Source organism: Takifugu flavidus, chromosome 15 (assembly GCF_003711565.1).
Source record: "Takifugu flavidus isolate HTHZ2018 chromosome 15, ASM371156v2, whole genome shotgun sequence".
NCBI lineage: Eukaryota > Metazoa > Chordata > Actinopteri > Tetraodontiformes > Tetraodontidae > Takifugu > Takifugu flavidus.
In genome coordinates, this window is record NC_079534.1 from 12,821,908 (window position 1) to 12,844,163 (window position 22,256).

The window sequence follows — 22,256 nt, forward strand, 5'->3', positions numbered from 1 at the left end:
GCTAACTCTAGGAACAGCTAGATGACAAATCCCGGGATCTGAGGGATGCCTTTGTTCACCTTTATTTTTATTTTAGTTGCACAATGACTAATTTTCCCAAACATTTTGAGCCCTTTGTTAGGTAATAACCTAATTATAACTCAACTAGCCGCTCATACCACAATCTTCCTCAAGATGGCAGTACAGACACAAAATTGCTTACTTTCTGAGGCATCAGGTTTATACTTACATTTAAGAAAAAAACAACAATATCATCAACAACACAACACAATCATCCATCCTTATACCAGAATGTTTTGGGAAGTATTTTTCAAAAGGACGCTCAACCGCACAAGACTTCATATTTAATGTGTCTGTAGTTCATACTGAGACATTAAATATGGAGTCTTAATACAAAACTAAAAATAGGAAATGGTGTGTAACACATTGAAATTATTATTACCAAACAATTTACCAACTGATGCAGCTTTATGAAGTGTCAACCACTGTTCTAGTATATTTGAACGAGAAAACGAGAAAAGAAAACTTTAATAAAACTTTAATTTATGACAATCTGACTATTGTTGTTTTTTATTTAATTTTTTTATATATTTGCTGCTATGGTACAATATACACATGTGATGGAATCAAATGTTCATTCTAAAACATGATTTTCTCTTTCTATTGTTTCGTCATATTTTGATTAATAAAGTTGGAACGAAAAAAATCCGTAACTTAACCTTAAATTGCCTCGATTGGCTGGCGCGCGGATGTAGACGCTTTTCCGCGCATGCGCAGAACAGTTCGTGCTTCCGTGACGGATCATGCAGTGACACAGCGTCATTCTGTTTGAATGAAGTTCAGAAGTAGCGAACTATTTCTCGTCTTGGGGCATTGAAACCAATTAGGAATTGATTGAGTGTCAATTATGCCGGTTTTTACAGGTATGATCATGTTCTAACCTAACACATAAGCCGCCGCTGTAAAAGACTCGAAATCGGGAACTTGTTTTGCGCTGTGATGTGAATTTCATTAGGCATGCTAGCTTAGCCAGGTTAGCCACACAGTTAGCATTCTAATGGTAAAAATAATCTATCCGCCTTAATTGGATCTAGTTGTAGAGTTAATGCAAAATAACATTCGAGAGAAGAAAAAGCACAAACGTGTTTGGTTCCTGTAACGCTAATTAATGGATTTTAGGAGTTTACAGAATGTATCTTGTAATGCTGGCTACGCTAACAGGTATCTGACAACCCTGAGAGCTACTAGTGCTAATATCAGCTATCAGAACAAACTACACCACTGTGAAATCTAAATAGTTGCCTAAAACGCAATCCAAGTCTTTGTTTTATAAAACATCTCAACAATTTGTCTAATTATGACTAGACTAAGTTGTACACACCGTGAAATGATTCGAATCACGTCAAGATAGCTAATCATCATTGGATACGGGTCAGAGAGTACTATAACACAACAGTAATAACAGTAACGAGCAGTGTTAATCTCATAATGGATCCCGGTCTGGCACTATAACCGGCATGTGTACACATTAGCTTCCACAGCATACTTTTTACTCTGCAGCCGCTAATTAAATGCTGTGTCATGTGTTGTTGTTGTCTGATGTGCTGATGTTGGCTGGTGCTCACAGCTAGCTGCTCACAATCAGTGTCTCCCCCTTCCAGTGAATGTGAAATGGGGCAAAGAGAAGTTTGATGCGGTAGAACTAAACACTGAGGAGCCACCCATGGTGTTCAAGGCTCAGCTCTTTGCCCTGACAGGAGTTCAGCCCGACAGACAGAAGGTCATGGTGAAGGGAGGCACCCTGAAGGTACCTGTGGAAATAAACACTCCTAATTTGGATTTTTTAGCAGATTCTTTTAAGATTAGTTGGCTGCTTTATGTCACAGTGAAATAAATAGTAACTATTGTAGTTCCTAACTAATTCCCAGTGCGGGTTGCATGCTAGTCATTGACTATATTGTCATTAGCAGCATAATAATTCATAATACAGCTGTATATATAAGAACAATATACTGTTTTATAACTAATCTATTGCTTTGTTTCTGCTCATCCTAGGATGATGAGTGGGGCAACATTAAATTAAAAAATGTAAGTATTTCAGCATGCGCCTTATGTTTCTTAGCCTGGGATGAATGAGCGAGTGAGTCTGTGCATTTCTGCTCCTGTTGTAGGGAATGACTCTGCTGATGATGGGCTCGGCTGAGGCCCTGCCCGAGGAGCCTGCTGTCAGGCCAATGTTTGTGGAAGACATGACTGAGGAGCAGCTGGCCTCAGCTGTAAGTAAAAAGCCTGACCAGTACAGGTAGAGCACAAATCCCTCTTTTGGTGGCTTGATGCTTCCCCCCCCCACTGTGATGTCCAGAACATCACAGACAGCCTGTCAGCTTTGAGAGGATTTAAGCTGTCCCGGAGTCGGAGCGTTAAATCATTGATGGCTTGCCTCGAGCCCTTCGTGGCTGCTTTTCTCAGCTCCACATCTGTGCAGCGTTTGTCCAGGTTTAATGGATTATCCATGCGTACGCAGGACATGTGGCAGAAGGGAACGTTCCAAATGTTCGAGGCAACAATGAATGGAACAATCATGTCATTTGCAGATGGAGCTCCCTTGCGGGCTGGCGAACCTGGGGAACACCTGTTACATGAACGCCACAGTACAGTGCCTGCGGTCCGTGCCAGAGCTCAAGACTGCACTCAGGAGGTGGCTCAGAACATCTACTGACGTTTAAATTGCTTTGGTGCATTTGCTCATTCTGAAACCTTCCTTCGCCGTCAGGTACTCGGGAGCCCTGCGATCCACAGGAGCAAACGCGCCATCAGATTATATCACGGCAGCTCTTCGTGACTTGTACGAGACCATGGACAAGACCTCCTCGAGCCTCCCGCCTATCATCTTACTGCAGTTCGTCCACATGGCCTTTCCACAGTTTGCTGAGAAGGGCGACCAGGGCCAGTACCTGCAGCAGGTGAGGACCCCGAAGTGGACTCACAATGGAAACGAAGCATCTAAAAGTTTACCAACCCTTTTTTTTTTGCCGTCTCAGGATGCTAATGAGTGCTGGCTGCAGATGATGAGAGTGCTTCAGCAGAAGTTGGAACCACTGGAGTCGGCTACTCCCATGGAGGTTGAATTGGTCTTTACTCGCATCCTAGTTTATGTCGTGTCCTCTGGGTGTGAAATGTTGCTTCATATAAAGAGAAATCAGCTCTGTGCTGTCATGCTGACGTGATTTTTTTTATTTTTTATTCTACAGACAGACTCTGAAGGCAGCGCTGCTTCTGCCTGTACGAAGAAGAACCTAATCGACCAGTATTTCGGCGTAGAATTTGAAACGACGTATCCTGTTCTTGTCAATTTGGATTATTTAGATTTGTTTGTGCCGCGTGGTTGAGGCTAAAGGTCATGACCTGATGCGTAGTAGGTGTTTGTGGGGATTTCTCTTAACCCTCCTGTCCAGCATGAAGTGCACAGAGTCTGAGGATGAAGAGCCAATCAAAGGCAAGGAAAGCCAGCTTCAGCTCAGCTGCTTCATCAACCAGGAAGTCAAATATCTGGCAACAGGCTTGAGGCTGGTGTGTGACTCCGACGGCAACCGACACACACTCATGGTTGTCTCCATGGTAACTGAGCATCTTTTCTGTTATTTTTTTTCTATCCAGAGACTGCAGGAGGAAATCACAAAAATGTCTGCCACCTTGGACAGAAACGCCCTGTATATAAAATCTGTAAGTTGTCGTGTTGGTCTGTAGTTTGGAATTCATATGTGCTTGAAGGTCAGTTTTGAAGAATGTTTCTCTCTGCAGTCAAAACTGAGCCGTCTCCCAGGTTACCTGACTGTTCAGATGGTTCGATTTTTCTATAAAGAGAAAGAAGCTGTCAATGCAAAAGTCCTCAAGGTTTGGTTTCTGGAGTTTCTTGGCAGCCATTTTAGTTTTAGGGCCTCAAATAACCTCAAATAAATAAAGCAGGTTATTTATTTTTTTGCATCGTTAAGGACGTCAAGTTTCCGCTCATGTTGGACGTTTATGAGCTGTGCACCAGCGAGCTACAGGAGAAAATGCTGACCATCAGGTCCAGGTTTAAGGAAGTCGAGGACAAGAAGCTGGAGAAGCAGCAGCAAAAAGTACGACCTTTAATCCCCACTCTTCATTCGCAGAAAAGTTCATCTCATTTAAACGCAGCCACCGTTTGTCCTGTAGGTGATGCAGAGGCCAGACGGAGCCAAGGAGGTGAAATACGAACCCTTTTCCTTCCCGGACGGTACGTTGGGTCCATCCCATTCAACGTTCTTGCCTGTCTGATGGTGGTTAAAGCAGTTAAACGGCATCTTCTCCTGCAGATATGGGCTCCAACAACAGCGGCTACTACGACCTCCAGGCCGTCCTGACGCACCAAGGCCGCTCCAGCTCCTCGGGCCATTACGTGGGATGGGTCAAGAGGAAAGAAGGTAACCACGGTGATTCCAGCACATTCATCAGACATCAGCCACCAAAACGAACAGTTTTTTTTTTGGCGATCCTTTTCAGACGAATGGTTCAAGTTCGACGACGACAAAGTGAGCGTGGTGACCGCCGAGGACATCCTGCGACTGTCGGGGGGCGGAGACTGGCACATAGCCTACGTTCTACTGTATGGCCCCCGGCGGCTGGAAATACTTGAAGAGTAGCGGCAGGAAGTTCCACCACGCGTTATTTGCCATTTCGAAGCACCGTCTGCATAGATGTGCAATAAAACTGGTGTCTTTAACGATCTGATGACCTTAACTTTTGTTTTTGTAACCAACACACGCGCTTATTTAACATTCTGTCAGCCGGTGGTGTTAAATATTCGACCCCGAGGAGCTTCGGAATACGGGAATATGAGGAGACTCGCTCTCTGGCCTGGATCCCCAGACGATGGTTCTTAAGCTTAGACTTGCAGTTTTATACACATTGTATATTTTTAAAACATTTCAGGTGCTTGTGTCATTTAAGTGAAGTATTTGTCCGGAGTCGTAAAATCGCTTGTACAAAAATCGCCTCGCTGTGCCGTCGCGCCCGACCGTCTTGTCTTCCTGGCTGTCTTAAGGTTTTCACCGTAACATAAGACTCGCCTTTAGGAAGTTCAGATTCAGGTTCAGGTCTTTTCTTAAGCGCTTGGCTCCCACAATCTCCTGGAATTGTTCTTAAATGAGGCTTCTCTGCCAAACCATTCGTGCTTTCTGGGGGAGGCGGGAGTGTGTGTGGAACTCCGACCTTGTTGTGAACCTTGTGCGGTTAAATAAAGGCGTGAGATTCGGCTGTGATGGTTTACACGTTGCTCTGCTTCACTCTGCTACAAGTGGTGAAAATAAACATTCTAAAATCTCCAAGATCATCAACGCTCAGGTGTTTTATTTCAAAAACGGATTTAATCTATTGTTAACAGTGAACCTTTAAACATACAAAAAAAAAAAACAATCCAAGTTTTTGGTATGAAAACAAGCTGCGGAATCAAGACTTTTAACCCTCGCTGAGGGTTTCTGCCATCTGGGAGAATCCGGCGACGTTGAGAGCCGCCGCCAGGTTCTCCACGGTGGCCTGGTTCCCCTCTCTGTCCTGCCAGGCCACCAGCAGCAGTTTGGCCTGCATGTCCACATCTTCACTGTCCGTCTCGATCTCCCTCAGTTCGGCCGCCTTCATCTCCAGATGAGTGGCCAGCGTCTTCCACCGAGCGCCCAGCTTGGCTGCCACGTCGTCCATCTGCTGGTTGGACACCATCTTGTTCTGCATGCTGGGACCTGGGCCAAAGACGGCAGGGACGATGAAAACACGCCAGGGAAATTATGACATCACAGAACTCAACGAACAGATGGCTGAACGTACTGTCGTTGCTGTCTTTGAGGAGATTGTCCCCGTTATCATCATCGTCCTCCTCTCCTGTCTTGATCTCTTCACAGGGAATGTCCTTCTACAAGTATCAAATCAAACTTAAGATCAATATTTGGCACTTTGGTGTCCCTAAAAAAAAACAACAGTATCTGTCCAGGCTCACCGGCAGCTCTTTGGCTAGTTTGCTAACCATGCTGTCCAGGTAATCTGCCAGGCTCTTGAACTTCTGATTGGTTGGCTGAAAGAAATGCGGACTTCTCCTGGAAAGCAGCCTCAGAGCTCGCCAGCCATAGTTTGGGTTCCGCACGACCCTGTTTTGTTTGGCAGAATGTTCCAGAAGGGTCACAAACATGCAGGAAACCTTAAATGCCCCCCGAGACTGCACACTTACTTATACTCGTCCTCCACCATGTTAGCAGGGTCGGCCTGCTCGATGGCCTCTGAGAAGAAGTCGTCAAGGGAAGGAACAAATTCCCTGTGCGGAGAAACGGCAGACCAAATAAAATAAAATAAATAAAAGTGTAAAATGCGAGTCAAATTCCAAATGGACTTTGTCTGACCTGGACTCAGACTTGCAGGCGTCCATGTTGTCGTGGTTCAGGTTCCAAAGTCGAGTTAATTCATCACTAATAAAACAAAAAAAGGGCACCGATATGGGCGACTTTCCAGATCGTTTATAGCTCATCTCTCGTGTTTCGGATTCATTTTTCATTTCATCCTTCCTTTACAGACTAATACTCAAACATATGTCACAGACAGAGACTGGCATAAATAATATAAAAGAACACTCATTAATCTGTTTCAATACTCAGTGCTATTAATCCAGTCCATCCATTTGGTTCACGTACTTTCCCATAAATATCTTGCGGTCTGGCCCTTTTCCCAGGAAGTCCTCTGGAGCTTGTCTTTTCCTGGCGGGTCTTTTGGGTTTGTCATCCACTGTCCTGTTTAAGAGGAAACAAATTGTCATTTTATCTCATTAGCTCAAGCTCACGCCAACACAGGAACAGACGGAAATAAAAGCTCTACCTTTCTTTCACAAAGCTCGGGCAGCCTTCGTTTTTCCAACTATTCCAGTTCTCCTCGGTGCCAAGAATATGCTGTTGGAGATGGGAAAAACGTTAAAGTGCAGCACTTCAGGTCGGTCAGGGTGGCTTTAAAACTCGTGATGAAATGTTCTGACACAACATCTACCTCCACCATGGTGGCAAACTTGTCTCCATCAGGAGGAATCTCCCGCAGAAGCTGGACACACAACAGTGGGACATTATAACAGGCTTCAGCGATAGAAAACCACATGATTCACAGCAGGGACGGACCTGATAAGCCAGTTTCGAAGTCTCTTCAATCCAAGCAGCCTGATCATCATTCAGAACAGAGCCGGAGCTGCAGGACAAATACAGCGAGAACCTTTAGTCTTGTGTCAAGCTCTGAAGAGAAGAGCGCTAGAGCACAGACAGCTTGCCTTTTAAACTTGACTTGACCCTTCAGGTACTGGAACAGGATGAGGTACTGCAGCAGAATGTGCCGCCTGAAGTTGCTGTCGCTCAGCTGCAAGTCCATCAGCTGTAGATGGAGAGATGAACACGCACATCAGGAAATTTGTCCAGAACATAAACTTTTTTGATTTTTCTGAAGTCTAAAGGTTTTTTTTCACCTTCTCACTTGTTAAAAACTTGGCAAAGTAAACGTGGTCCCCTCCAGACGCTCTCAGGTCCTCCAGCTTCCTCTTAGACGCCTGCATGTCGTCCAGTTTGTAGCTTTTGAAAACCGCCAAGGTTTCATCTGAATACTGTGGGCCACAAACAAATAAGCTGATTTTCCTCCTCAGAAACGTCAGGGAGACGACACCAATTGGTTTCCTTTTCTGTACTTTTACCTTAACGAAAGTCATCCAAGAGAATTTATCGTAACACTGCACGGGGTTCCTGAAGTAGTCCTGCAGCGTCCAGAATTTCCTGTACAAGTTGTAGTCGATGGGGATGGAACTGGAAATAAAGGGTCACCTCAGTTTTCATCAGTGCAACGAGTGAGTCAAAAACTCTTTTAGAGCTTGACCTTTACATACCAAGGGGCAGGGGCATCTTCCTCCCCCATTTCCCCCTCCTCTACCTCCATCCCATCCTCTTTTTCTTCTGTGTTCTACAGCCAATAAACCACAAATCAATAACTCATCTCAACATTAGAGTTTCAAGGAAATTGGACTTGTCCTACCTTCTGGCCTAGAGTGCTCTCCTGCTCGTTCTTGTTGAACACTGTGATATTGTCCAGGTTAAACTGGCTCTGCAGATTGAGACCTGGGACAAACACAAATGTCAGTTTAAGTAAAAAGTCCCTGCAAAACATTCAAAATCTTAGAGGTAGCAGGAAAAACACACACTAAAAACTTCTCACCTGACTTTTCAGACAGCGGGAAAAGACGCGCCAAGAAAAGCTGGATTCGCCCGCAGAATACAGTGTTCTGGGATTTGGACAGCCTCCGTAACAGATCTAAACACATTAGGAATCATTAGAAACAGCTACTGATACGAAACGTTTGGCTCCTAAACAAGAACGAACGGCTTCACTCACCATTGCACATCCTCAACAAGTAGTTTTTCCCAGCAGTGTAAAATGAGTTCTAGGAAAAAGGGAGAGCGCGGTTCAATGACGCACACCAAATACTTGGACGGAATTTACCGAGAAGCTGTCACTTATTTACCGATTTCCAGGTGGATACATTTTCCTCGACAAAAGAGAATATTTTGTCACACTGGTCAAGAGGCAGACAGTCGAGGACGTCTCCCAACAGGACGAAAGGCGTCGTAGCAGAGCAGATCCCTGCATGAGAGCACGGAAAGGAGGGAAAAACCTTCTTCAAGGTGAAGTTGACAACTGTCATCTCCAGGCTTTAACGATAGACTTGAGAAAGTTGATCTAACTCTGGAAACTGTTAGAAAGCTGCGCACCTTCTGTTACAGAATCGATGCTCAGGTAGATGAGGGACAAGTAGTCATCGCAGCTCGACTTCTGCTCAACCTGCAGGGCAAATGAAAATGAAGGATTGCCTAATTTCACGGTTGATTGCGATGATTACTTAGACTGTGGATTGACTCACAATCTGATCGCCGAGAACCCCTCTCAGTGCCTGGTCAAGGGTGGTCTTCTTTTCTGTCTCGCTGAAACAAACGACCACCGTATAATTAGCAGTTTAAAGGAGGGTCGCTAGTATGGCTAGGTAACTTGTCAAAATGCTCCAATAATATGACGTACCTCCCAGGAATCTGGTTAAAAGCATTTACCAGGTGTTTTCCGGTTTTTCCAGTGAGGGCATGTTTAGCAGACGTCTGTGGGGGTGTGTAAATGTTAACGATACACGCAAAATTAAGACGTTATTGTTAGCTTAGCTAGCATTAGCTACAGGCTATCATGATACAATTGCAAGAGCTAACATGCAATCTGTAGGAACAAGAAATTCATGTGGCTAGAATTTTTAATGAGGATGTATCGTTAGCTATGAGATGGTATCGGGCGAATAAATATGATGTCTTACCGTGAATTTATCTTTAGCTTCAACAAAATTAAATAAGGACGGCGACATCTTCACTTACAACCGGAAATGGTGCAAGACGTTTTCCGGTTAGGAGTAGTGATGCGTTTAGGGGCTGTCTGATCTGGCGTAATTATTAACTCCATCCATAGAGTTTACGTTTGTGATTAAAATAACTTGGAAAGTTCTGAACCGATTTTAATTAAAAATAGAATCAACCTTAACTAGTGGGTGATGGTCAACTCTCTCCACATCTCTAAAATGAACAAAGAATGATTATTTTTTTTCAAAACGTCAGGGTAATTTTAAGTTTTGACCACTCCACTCACACAGGGGACAATTTTTGTTGGAGTCTTATATTATAATTACATAATTATATATAAATAGTATAATTTATGTTCCAATCGTATATTCCATGAGCGACCACAAGGTGGAAATGCTTTACAACCTATTGATTGAATTAGGCTGTCAGCAGTGTGAGTGCAGGTTCCTGAGTTGTTATGTAAATGCCATTAAATTACTAGTCTTTTCACAGGTAACAACAAAAATAAAAAGCTCCAAAACGCATTTATTATATTTAGCTTATCTAATATGACATGGTGCTTAACTGACACTGCGGTTTCTTTGGTCATGGTTGCTGTTTGATCCTATTTCTACGTAAGGCCAAGCATGTCCCGACCCTTGGACCTCAACCCGTGGAGCTTTCTTAGAACTACAAATGGCCTAAATTTAGCGGGGGGATCTGTGCTGCATTGTGGCCTTCACCTGTGTTTATTAAGCAATTTCCAGGATGGGATGTCTCGTTGTGAGGGGTCATTCAAGGTTTCACGTATTAAGTGTTTAGCCCTCGGTTACAAAGGCAGTTAAGAGATCCGGAGGTGTTGTGCTGATGATCGCACTAAAATCCCGAATCTGTGAAAACAGAACCCAGTAGTTACAACAAAAGAGCTGATTTTTCATTTTTCTGACAACTGTGCGATCACAGTGGTCTCCAAAAGGGGAAGTTAAAAGGGTTTACTTTGCAGCTTGGGTTGGCTCCTTGTTTTGCCATATCCACAGTAAACCATACGTGCAACCGTGCACCCAGAACAGAACTGCCTCCATGACTGATGTGTTGTGTTTACTGAACCGATGAGAAGCAGAAAGGGCGAGTGTGTGGCGAGCACCGTTTGGCTTCCGGATAAGGTCTCGGCATCAGTCCGTGTGTGGAGACGAGCAGAGGGCAGAGGTTATGTTGCCCACACATTACAGATATTGCTCGACAGCACTGTCTTCACAAATGCATCATTCAAAATCCTGCATCTGTGGGGCTCAGCCTCAACTTGGGGATGTTTTTGTTTTCTTTTAAGACCTTAAGAGACCTTAAAATAACAACAAGAGCAGAACACTGGTCTAGGACTAATTCACACACATTTGCTGGATGGTGGTGTAAAAATAAACCACACTGCTGTTATTGTAAATAAGGGAGGGCCCAGAGTGCAAGAGTGTTACTCATTACCCATGTGTGTATACGTGTGTGTGTTACTCTTTATAGGATTAATTCATTGTTTTTATGGTATTTGCTGACACATTCCTGCTTCGGTGTGATGCAATTTTCAAAGAGAAAACATGGAACTCTGGTTTTCTACCACAGTCTGATAACGCCCGGGAGAATATAATACAGTTAACTTGTCCGATCTCTCAAAATCAGGTTCAGCCTCAATTCTCGGCTGTTTATTTTGTCTAGATAAAGATAATGAGAAGAGCGCCAAACACGGTCCACTTGCCAAGTGATCAAGCCAAATAATTTGGTTGGGGACAATCTCAGACAAACTGGCCCAGGGGCAACAAAAAGAGCATTGTCCATACAGTTGAGAACAAACTTCAAAACAAGAGGCTACAAACAATGCTCTGACCTCTGAGGTTAAGCACACAAAGGAAGGAGATTTCATATCGACGACTGTTGCACAGATCCACTGCTGAAATCCCACCGTTAAAAAGTGCTGTATCATTTGAGATAAAGTTATCATCGCGGCTACGCTTGACAGAAATAAATTCAGTAGCACAGCATGCCTGAGGAGAAATCCGGTCAGAATTGAGATAACACTTCCTAGCGGAGACCAATATTCTGCAATAATTATGTACTGAGCAGAGATAAAAAGTTTTATTCCAGTTATTGTGAATAAATAAATAAAATAAGTGTGTTGATTTATGCAAGCTGCAGAGGTTTCTCTGTTTTTGTCCCACATCATTAGAGTCTTAAAAACCTGCTTTAAATGTTTTTATTTAAAAAAAAAAGAAAAGCCCTGCATGCTGTGTGGCACTAAACCTGCCTTTACAGCTTCACAGGACATAAAATGATTTGGGACATTTTGTTAATGATCATCTCGCACAAAGCAGAATGAGAGCGCTCAACGAGGGGCTGTGCGTCCAAGCGCGGCGGTCACACTGCCCCGATTGTTCCTGAAGATAAAAAAATAGCTTCACCCAGATGACCTTGGCTGGACGGCCCTCGGATTCAGGTAAGAAATGTGTGGCTGCGTTTTAAAGTCGCCCGGTGATTATTCAATGATTAGCTCGTAAGCCATAAAACAGGACCGTGGGGGGGGGGCTGTTGCTGGGTTGAGGAGGAAATCTGCAACCCGGCCACATCCCGCCGAACCGTGCTGATGAATAAATGATACATTTCTCATCTTTCCGTTGTTTAACCGCTAAGTGATATTTTGGGAAAGATACTAAGCTTCTAAAAGGAACGATATGGCGATTCTGTGAAGTACTGAGGAGCAATATAAGGTCAAGGTCAAGTCGGTAAATATGTATTGTGCCGTCGTGGCGCTTAATGTAAATAGGAAATGTTAGACTTACTTTGAACCCCTGCTGAATGTAGTGAGATCTATTCATCCACTGACACTCGATGAAAAACAGTCTTTATTATTGTTTGTGCGGAAAATGGATCTGATGAAAGCCAAAAAAAATAAAAAGACACACACACACACGCACATACACAGTGATAATTAAAGCATATCTTTGACCCAGAGGTTGTTAAAGCTTAAATGTTGCATGTCTTCACTGTTTTGGCCACTGACTTGGCCCCGGCCTGATGATTTCTTCTCTGTTCTGGTCAGGGCTGTCATTTTCTTCGTCATGGCCATTACGCAGGATTTCCCAGCGAGGTCTGAAGTTATGCATCCGTGGACACTGGAGAAATTCGTAGATAAGAGCCGCCACTATGCCGCCACACATGGGCCCCACCCAGTACACCTGGAACAAAAAGCCACCACAGCCGTCAGCACGAAGCAGAGGCAGAAATGAGACATTACGGCTCTGAAGTGAATTCTGATAATTACCCAGTGGTTGGCCATTTTACCCCGTATCACAGCCGGGCCGAAGGAGCGCGCTGGATTAATGCCACATCCGGTGAAACTAATCTGAAAGCAGCAAATTCAGCTGTTCAACAAACTAAATATCCTTGGAATTCATAATTTATGCATTACAGTGACTATACCGCGACATCACAGGAACATTCTACTTATTTTGTCTGTAATGAAGCCCAATATCACAAGTTTCCATTTTTTTCTACTTTTTTTGTGGGTCATTCTTACTGCTGCCAGGTGTCCGAGCCCAACGGACAGACCGATAGCCAGTGGTGCGGATCCTTGAATGTCATTCCGCTGTTTATCTGTCACTGCTATCACACAGAGAACCAGCTGAAGGGTAGCAAAGAACTCAATGGCGAAGCCTTGTGCTGGAGTCACCTTGTTGAGCTGCAAGAAACAAACTACAGCTAAATGAATTCAGTTCTAACTAGAATCACCCACTTAAATGCCGGGTAATAAAAGGCTTGATTACCGCATTAACACCGAGGGGTGTGTTGGCTCCAAAAGTATTGACGATAGCGCTGGCTGTAACCGCTCCGAGCATCTGGGCCAGGATGTAGCAGACACATCTGAGAAAGCTGATCTGGCAGCTGACCAGCAGGCCCAACGTCACGGCGGGGTTCAAGTGTGCCCCACTGATGTGGCCAAAGGTCTGAGCCAGCGTGGCGATCGCTAGCGCAAAGGCCAAGGTCACCTTGACCTCTTGGGATACGCCCGGACTCCCGTCTTTCCCGATGATCGCGCACAGAGCGAAGAATATGAAGAGCAACATGCCGAGAAACTCCGCCATCACGGCTCTCCAAAACGTCCAGCGCTTTATCTCTGCCATTGCTGTGCTAGATGTGTACGCTGCTTTAAAAACCGAGGCGTCAGTGATCCGTTATATATAGTGGTGGCTTGTGCGAAAAGGGGGGAGGAAAGAGTGAAAGAGGAATCAAAAAGATGCACGTACTGTTTGTGTGAGGGTGAGCCTCGGTAAAAGCATCAATGGTTGAGGCGGCAGATTGATTGATTCTGATTCTGATTAGAGAATCACGGTACATGGAGAGAGATCTGCGTTGTCTTCCTTTAATGAAGGTTGTTCAACTCCCAGGCAATACATGTCATTGAGGGAAGTAAAAATACAAGGCTGTATGATCAAAGATGGCATTTGGCATTGATCTTTGGCATAGCAAGGGTCAAAGTCCCTCAGATCCTTTGATCATTATATTTGCTGTTTGAACTTTATTCCTGCCGAGGCCAGGGGTGTCCTGACTTTTGCTCTTCACCACTAGGCGGTGCTGTTGGACCTCAACCTGTAGGGCTTTTTAACAGGTGGATGGCAGGTTTGACGTGATGACAGATGTGCTCATCTTAATGGGAGGATTTGCTCAAATGAAAGAAATGCTTTCCTTTGGGTGGAGAAAAGGAGAAATTCAAGGCATTCAAAGCAGATGGGTTTTTAAAAACCCTCCTTTAGAGATTGATGAAGTTCAATTTCTATTGTTGAGTGGGAGCAGAAATGGAACTTCTCTGGGTACCGGCCTGTAACCGCCCAGGAGAGCCGAGAACACCTAAACAACAATGCAGGATAGCAACCGCCTCTTTATCTGAGACGCAGCAAGCCAATGCACGCTCAATCATCTGCAAAATCTCCAACAGTCGCAGGCCGAAGGTTGGAGCAATTTGATGCCAGGTCTTGTGTGTCTGGCGGAGAGTGTAACTGAGGAAAGGGTTGCCGCTTCCCTGCGCGTGTCAGACCCATTTAGAGGGAGCTCATCTTTTATTACGCCTCGACATGCCAGGATGGACAGGGAATTGAGAGAGGAAACATCAACTACTCACACCAACAAGGTTGACTGAGCTGTGTAGACAAATGGAGGAACAGTGGAGAAGAGTGTCACATGATTAGGACGGAGCCTTGGTGTGAGAGCACACGGCTCAACTTTTAGTTGATGGATAATTAATTATGGTAATTTATGAGAAGGAGGACCATGCAGTTTCACTCAAACTTTCATCCTGTTCAAGCTGCCCTTCCTAAAGATTTCCTTTATGGCGAGAGGCTAAAGAGCAGCAATAAAAATCAAGAATCTGTCAATTTGGATTTAAGCCATTGATGAACGTGTGTCAGGAGTTAACAAGGAAGCTAATGGAGGTTGAAGGCAATTCCTCAAATGCCACTCAGTCCGAGGGCTAGGTGTCATTCGATAATCGGAGGGCTGCCGAGGAAAAGGAAAATTGGATGCACAAAGTGAACGTTTGGTTCTTGGCCCAACACGATCCACAATGACTCTGCCAGTCACAGCTCCCAAATTCTGAGCTACAACAGGGACGCTGTTCTGGCAGAGGTTGGAGCTCAGCCTGACAGCAGGACAAAGTCACATTTATCTCCTCTGTCTGATTTGCAGTAAAAAGAGATAAACCTACGGATTCAAAACTGACGGGTTTCGAATAAAGCTGACGAAAGGAGGGTGGGTGGGGTGCAGACATTTGCACAGGCAGAAATACGTGTAAAAACACACGTCGGTTCTGTGTGTGTGTGTGTGGGGGGGACATGTCAGAGTTAATGAGAAACAGGTTGGAGGTTGATCTCTGCGTGCTGCTTTTTTTCTTATTTTTCCAGCTTAAAAGAAGATGGTGCTGCTTTTACAGCTTTTCACAAGACTTTTAAGACCAGACCTGTTGAGAAAGAACAAGCATTTGCTTGTTTAAATGCAGTCTTACCCATGAGCAGTCGCATTCCTAGTTTACTAAAGTATGTTTTACTTCAAGCACCAAACTGCTGAAAAGGTGCAAATACTAATGGGGATTAAAGATGGACTTTAATTAAGGTGATTGGTGGAACACAATGTGAGAACAGATTAAAACCAAATTAACCCACTGAGGAGAGTCACTCAAAATCAAATAGGAAATCACTTGTAGATGTCCTCTTGCCACCTTCATGAGGTGTTTCTGAGAGCTCCTCCTGCTCTAGATAGAAGTCTACTGCTGCACTCTTGCCCTACTATGGCCACCTCGCACCTCTCCTGTGGTCCTGGCCTTCCTCCTGGAGGCTCCTACATGCTCTTCACATGGTGCCGGGAGACACTGCAAACCATCTGGGCCGCGAGGATGTGCCATCCTGGAGAAGCAGCTCTATCTCAAACAATGTCTGTGGGCTGCCGATACCACCTCATGCAAGCAGCGCTCTGGAAAAAGAAAAATAAGCAAGAATCAGCTGGAAAGGATGAGCATGGTAATAGTCAATGAAAGAAAAAAATGGCCAAGGCAGTGAGGTTGGATAGCTTATCTCTAGAAACAGACCTAGGGTGCTAACCTGCATACCAACCAGGGTGGGGAGGGGGGTGTCAGAGGTAGCTCATAATGGTGCAGACACAAACACCGAGTACACATGGAATAAATCAGGAGACAGTTATCCCAAATCATACCTTAAAACAAATTCCAACAGGTGCCTTTTAAAAGGACGCCATAATTATGGGGCGAGAGAGGACGGGAAATACGTGACCCATTCAAAGACACTACCTGCTCCCAAAAGTCTCCCAAGCCCACCACACTTGCATCACGCAGAGCCATTGAAGTTAGCATCAGTCATATACCCGCTTAGAGGCAATGGAGGCCTTTTGAATGGAAGACAAGGAAACCAGCCTCCCCTGCTGCTCCGCTCTGTGTGAGCGCCCTGACAGGTTAAAAGGTCACGCGGCTTCTTTTCCTCTCACCAGTGTAGAAAATCAAAGGCTCACCTTTGACTGGAGCAACAATGCAAACTCCCAGAAAGACGCCTCCTTTCTTTCACCTTATCAATGTGAAATTATTTGCTCTTTTTCTAAGATTTATCCAATTTTAGGTAATTCATGCAAACACTTCATGTGTCATCAACGTGTTCATGACAAACAACTCTTATATCACTGGAGATAAGATCTTAAGATAGGAGATTTGGGAGGACGCATGATATCGACTGAAAAGTATGATGATTGACTGCACAACATAAACTAAATATGGGGAATAAAGATAAAGACCGCAGCAAAAGACCCCCCCCCCCCTCCCTTGCGAAACCATCTGTAGATCTTATCTTAAATCATCTGATAATGGTGAACCTTCGAAACAGTCTAAATTAGCATCACGGGAGTAGAAAAGTCCAGTACAACACGATCACATACCAGTGAGACCACCTCATCCCACCTCCACATGCAGCTCCCACCCTGCTTCCCTCTTCAGATGGGATGTTTAAGCGCTGTAAGGAGCTGGAATCATTTCTCTGATTTGATGAGTCATGCTAAGAACGAGGGACTGTAAATTTGAATAAAAAGTCATACAGCGTGATCAATATTGGCAAATGTGCCCGCAATTACAGATTTCTTTTTATCTGTCACACAAAATCAGTGACCACCATGAAAAGATAATTTCCTGTTTTCCAAATACATGAAGAAAAATGAAAAATTGCTCCCACTTTTTAAAAACCGCTCTTTCCTTGAGGTCAGGATGCTGAACCTGCTCGAGTCTCCTCATGCATCTCACATTGTTCGACCTGCGACACACCGCTGCAGATTATTTCATTGAGTTTTCCGAGAGGCAAGAAAAGCCGAAGCAGGTTAATGAATGCGGAGCTTTGTTCGCGTTCTTATCAGATGAAAGCATGAACGGGGAAAAACTCTGGTCCCTCTGCTCACAAATTCCTTTTTAGCTATTTGATTATGTGGATTTCTGTCAGGAAATCTGCTTCGCCCACATTACGGCCCTCACAGGACCCAGAACAAGACATGAATAAAAAATGCGCGACATCGCTAGGACGTGTTTGCACATCCGCATGGCGTGCACGCTGTCGGACGGACGCACGCGTCTAAGGTGTTCTCGGACACGCAGCCCAGCAATAACGGTGGGATGGGTTGTCACATCGTGTAGAGTTTGTTTTGCAGTAGAACTTGGAGGCCACAAAAACAGTGGGAATGCACGTTGAACTGGAAATGATGGGGGTGCAGCAGAGGTCATGGGCTAAACTTTAGCCCCGTGAGCACAGAGAACTCTTCTGTAATCGACAAAAACAGGCACCAGGCCCGATTCATACAATCCTCCATTTAGGAATAGAAGAGAGTCCTGACTTCAACAACAGGTGTTTTATTTACGTAAAAAAGTGACAGGTATTAAATGAGTAAACACATAATACATCCTCCATCAGAAACATCATACGACATAAGTATGTAAAGCAGAAAAAAATGGCTCATCAGCAATACTAATATGATACAAACGTTTGAGAAACGGTTCCGCCACGATTCTCCTCGACTTGTCTGAAAGTTCGGATAAAATTCTGTAAGCGGTGCCAACCAAAGAAGGGATTTCTTTCTTTCTTTCTTTTTTGAAGACACAAAGAAACCCGTTACCACAATCCTCATTGGCAGTACAAAATAATACAAAACAGGCATCTGTGCTAAATTCAATAGTGTCTTTTTACAGGAATATAGACAAAATACATATATATGCAACTAAGTGGTTATGAGTTCGTGAGACTATTTTGATGTCATCTCCACTGTGGTGTTGTCGTTGCCCCCGTTGACGTCGTAGTCGCCCACCGGCCCGCTGATAAGGACCTTCATGCGTTCGGGGAAGTCGTCATATTTGGGTGCAAGCAGGAAATCGTATATGAGGGCTGCCGCCACCCCGCCGCACATAGGCCCCACCCAGTACACCTGCGAGGGACGACGCTGATCAGTCTCCAGACATTGTGAGTGATAACGTGGGAATTTTGCACAAAAATGCTGAACTTTTCTCAACACCCCAGTACAGGTTATTGCAAAGCTGAAGCAGTGGTAGGAATGATTAACTCATGAATGAGGATTTCACAAATGTTTGCTCTGGCACGACTCAAATATTTCAGCCTGGACTGCAGGAAAATGCGCGGACGTTTTTGTCTCCGACTTACCCAGTGGTTCGTGAAATCGTTCAGGATCAAAGCGGGGCCGAAGGAGCGAGCGGGATTGATGCCGCATCCTGTGTAGCTGATCTGGAAGGAGCAAAAGATAGCCGTCACATTGACGCCGCAGCTGTTGCAGGCTCGGGTTGTGTAATGGTGGAGGGGGGGGGGGGGGACTCACCGCTGCCAAGTGCCCCAAGCACACTGAGAGGCCAATGGCCAAGGGTGCAGAGCCGGTGACATCACGCCGCCTTTTATCAGTGACGGCAATAACGCACAGCACAAGCTGGAAGGTTGCCAGCAGCTCAATGCCTACGCCTTGGCTGGGAGTGACGCCGCTGAGCTGCGATAGTTGGAGAGAAACCCAAAACAACAAGAGTTTGTTCAGTCTGTGTCAAGATGGAGCTTTTCCCATTACAGCTGCGTCCCAACGGCACCATGCTGCCAACACCAATTTGTAGGAGGTATTCAATTGTGCGTCTTCCAGGAAAACCAACCCGTGACCGCTCGTCTTATTTGGGCTGCTTTAACTGTGACAGCAGCTGGTGGTTCGCTCTATAATCGAAGACGAGTTCAACATTTTCAAGAATGCAAATGCTGCATGTTTAGAAAGGAGAAGTCACAGCATGATTATTGTAGTCTTGTGGCTTTCACGGTCTGTGGGGTTTCACTGTGTGCTGTGTTTCCACCCGAGAGGTGCTTGAAAACATAACGTTGCAATCTGAAGAGAATCTCTTGATTTGGACGTTTTCAGGAACACGTTTTTGTATTGTAACAGCAGTAAGACGGCGTAGTTTACTCACAGAGTTGAGTCCCAGCGCTTCGTTGTCAGATGGACGGGTTCCAAACACGATACCACTTGCGAGGGCTGAGCCCAGCATCTGGGCCACGATGTACATGACTGCCTTGAACACACTGATCTGGCAGCTGGCGAGCATTCCCAGGGTCACCGCAGGATTCAGGTGGGCTCCGCTGATGTGCCCTAAGCTCTGGGCCAAAGTGGCAATGGCAAGTCCAAAGGCCAGAGACACCTTCACCTCCTGGTCGGGGTTGCTGTTGTTCTTGTTCCCAATAGCTGTGGAGATGCTGAGGAAAATGAAGAGGGTCATCCCGACCAGCTCGGCCAGAACAGCCCTCCAGAAGTCCTTGCTCTTTAACTCTCTCATGTTGGCAGGAGTTCTGGTGGTTGGTTGGAGCTCTGAAACGTGTGTGTACTCATAAACAACAGCAACAGGCTGCATTTATAAGGCCTGGGCAGATAATGGTCAGTGGGCGGGCCTTGAAAAAAACTGAAAGAGAGGGCCACGCTGAATTAATGAGAAATCCAAAAGACTGGCTTGTCCTCTCTCTCCTGCTGCCCCCCCTTCACTGGCCGGCCTCCTCCTTTTTCAACCCTCCGGCCCCTTCCCAGTGTGCACCCTGTTCTGGTCTTTGGACTTTTGTGAGTTAAAGGACTGGTCCTTAAATAGTGGCTTCCAAAGGTGCATTTTCCACTCGCCCAAGAATTTATTGATAGATGACAAACTTTAGCATTCAGGGGTTAGAGCTGGAATTTTCATTTTATTTCCCCCACATTTTTTAAGGTGTAAAACCAACTTTGCAGAAATGTGTCTTGCCCTCCTGCTGGTTTCACATCTTTGATGACTAATAGCAGAGGGAGGACCGGAGAGAAGCCAGATTACTCCAGAGTTATTCCCACTCTCCCTTCCCTCCACATGACTTTCTTAAGACCTGTGTGGGCTCGACGTTGCGCAAAGCCATCCCTTAGATTGTTAAATGAGCTTAGTTTTCACTTCCTACTGCACACTGACTGAGGCGCACAGCAGGTTAAAGGTGGTTCTGACTACTACCGAGGAAAAAGAAAGAGGAAAAAAACCCATGAGAAACGAGCTGCTTGTGGCACCTGGCCCCCAACTCAAAGGGGGAGGGACAACAACGAGCAGCAAGGACACTGCAAATGTTTCATAGCGTTCACTTTTCTGCTGTTAGTCTTCTCAGGCACACCGATAAAATTTTAATGGTGTTGAGTGACGAGAGCTGACTGCAGAGGGTTGAATGAAAAAAGTGCAACTTGAAAACGACCGTAAAGTCATGTGTGTGTGTGTATGTGTGTGTATCACATTTTGACTCATTTCTGACAGTTTATTTCAGGAAGAGTGACAGAGCCGGGCTGCAAAGAAAGTCGTAGAGCAGTCTGAGAAGAATTCCACAGAAGAATGTGTGAATGAGTGGCAAAAGTGCTGAAGCTGCTTACAACCAGACCCAGCACGCAGATGTATCCTGTTTGTCAAAATAAGAGAAGTCTGTTAAGATGGGAGAAGATGTCAGAAGACAAGGAGTCATGAAATCCTGTTTCGACACATATTCTGTTTGCACCAATGGAAGAGGCAGAGGTTGACAGAGGGAGCTTGAACTGCTGCTCAGCTCTTCTCTTGCAAGGAACTCCTGTTGCTTGCGTGGTTGATCTGAGTCTAGTGACGAACAGCACGGGTGACTAAAACTTCACCGTCACAGCAGCAGGGAACACGATCACCCACCGTAATGTCTAATCCGCTGAGCAATGATCTACTTCGTTTCATCTCAGGATTCAAACTGTCACGACTTCGTATCCCGGCTGGAAATTCTTAGTAATTGAATTGAATAGAGAAAAAGGGAAATCACTCTGTTGGAATGGCTTAAATATGATTCTCCTCCCTAAAAAATGTATTCCATCCAGGAACCCCATCCCTTTACCAGAAGCAGGACGCCCTATCTCAGTCTGATTCACTTACATATTAGTCAAATGCACATTGATAGTGGTAGAAGTGATAGAAGACAGAGCAAAGAATCAAATGCATAGAGCATACATGCACGTGCACACTCTATAGATCTATATTTAGTAAACAAATATTTGCCTTCATGTTACACAGCAGTGACATCAAAACTGTCATGAAACTCTGTCATTGGAGCTTCGTGTGTGCTTCGCGGCCCAGGAACAGGATGCAGATAAGCGCTCCTTCTCTCCCTGAAAGATGACATTTCCTTTTTACAAAACGCCAGTTTGCAGCCAGCCAGTAAGGCAGAAACCGCAGCACACAACTGTTGGTTACAGTCGGTTTGAAAATAGCAATGCATGTTTCTGGGAGCAGCTCCCGAGTTCCACGCGTTTATTCACACTGTTCTGTGGCAGTGGGTCCAGCTAGAGGGCATTAGATTTTTACTGGAGTGTAACCTTCTAAAAAAGGAGTGCGGCCCAAGGACAAGGTTGTGAAATGTTTCAGTGCCGTGAGAGCGGAACTCCGAATAAATGGAGTGTGTGCTGGAGAGGTGAATGACCAGAGGTGTGGGGTTCACAGCCGAAACGGAACAATTATGAAATGAGCACACGTACAGTACGTTCTGGAGCCTGGCATCACTTACCGTCACTCAAAGCAGGTCAGTCAGTCCTTGTAAAACACCGCGCTGCACAACAATGGTTGATAAATGATTTATTAATGCACTTTTGTCACACGCCAGAAACTTCAGTCACATATTTTATTGATGTCAACTTGCAGGAATCAATCAGAGACTCGTATTCATCTGTTAATCAAAAAGTAAAGATCAGTGTCTAGACTGGATCTGATTTCAGATGTCAAATGGGAAATTCCGAACCCGAAACGTG

The 22,256-nt window shown here is 45.0% G+C and overlaps 4 protein-coding genes across 5 annotated transcripts; 1 reads left to right on the forward strand and 3 right to left on the reverse strand.

Annotated features, from left to right (window-relative positions):
• Nucleotides 1–769: 769 nt before the first annotated feature.
• usp14 (ubiquitin specific peptidase 14 (tRNA-guanine transglycosylase)) lies at nt 770–5,348 on the forward strand. Of its 2 annotated transcripts, XM_057055861.1 has the most exons (15): nt 770–923; nt 1,662–1,807; nt 2,056–2,088; nt 2,172–2,276; nt 2,595–2,698; nt 2,774–2,963; nt 3,042–3,122; nt 3,252–3,334; nt 3,456–3,570; nt 3,658–3,723; nt 3,802–3,894; nt 3,993–4,121; nt 4,198–4,258; nt 4,338–4,445; nt 4,525–5,348. In XM_057055861.1, exons 1-15 carry the CDS (start codon nt 908–910, stop codon nt 4,662–4,664), a joined length of 1,470 nt encoding a protein of 489 aa, XP_056911841.1. In that variant the 5' UTR covers nt 770–907; the 3' UTR covers nt 4,665–5,348. The 2 variants fall into 2 exon arrangements, with proteins under 2 accessions (XP_056911841.1, XP_056911840.1); XM_057055860.1 differs by having other exon boundaries at nt 3,993–4,258.
• On the reverse strand, nt 5,344–10,361 carry thoc1 (THO complex 1). The gene is made up of 21 exons (XM_057055858.1): nt 9,380–10,361; nt 9,100–9,173; nt 8,945–9,005; nt 8,796–8,865; nt 8,549–8,667; nt 8,419–8,467; nt 8,242–8,337; nt 8,062–8,144; nt 7,916–7,989; nt 7,727–7,835; nt 7,505–7,639; nt 7,313–7,413; nt 7,167–7,233; nt 7,042–7,092; nt 6,877–6,947; nt 6,696–6,791; nt 6,408–6,473; nt 6,239–6,322; nt 6,011–6,158; nt 5,842–5,926; nt 5,344–5,756 (listed from the first exon to the last, which is right to left on the reverse strand). The coding sequence occupies exons 1-21, from the start codon at nt 9,425–9,427 to the stop codon at nt 5,479–5,481; spliced, it is 1,965 nt and encodes a 654-aa protein (XP_056911838.1). The 5' UTR covers nt 9,428–10,361; the 3' UTR covers nt 5,344–5,478.
• Nucleotides 10,362–12,265: 1,904 nt separating this feature from the next.
• LOC130538381 (aquaporin-1-like) lies at nt 12,266–15,152 on the reverse strand. The gene is made up of 4 exons (XM_057055863.1): nt 13,205–15,152; nt 12,958–13,119; nt 12,703–12,783; nt 12,266–12,616 (listed from the first exon to the last, which is right to left on the reverse strand). The coding sequence occupies exons 1-4, from the start codon at nt 13,559–13,561 to the stop codon at nt 12,422–12,424; spliced, it is 795 nt and encodes a 264-aa protein (XP_056911843.1). The 5' UTR covers nt 13,562–15,152; the 3' UTR covers nt 12,266–12,421.
• Nucleotides 15,153–15,514: 362 nt separating this feature from the next.
• On the reverse strand, nt 15,515–19,886 carry LOC130538380 (aquaporin-1-like). Its single transcript, XM_057055862.1, has 4 exons — nt 19,420–19,886; nt 18,798–18,959; nt 18,626–18,706; nt 15,515–18,392 (listed from the first exon to the last, which is right to left on the reverse strand). Exons 1-4 carry the CDS (start codon nt 19,855–19,857, stop codon nt 18,213–18,215), a joined length of 861 nt encoding a protein of 286 aa, XP_056911842.1. The 5' UTR covers nt 19,858–19,886; the 3' UTR covers nt 15,515–18,212.
• Between the last annotated feature and the right edge of the window lie 2,370 nt (nt 19,887–22,256).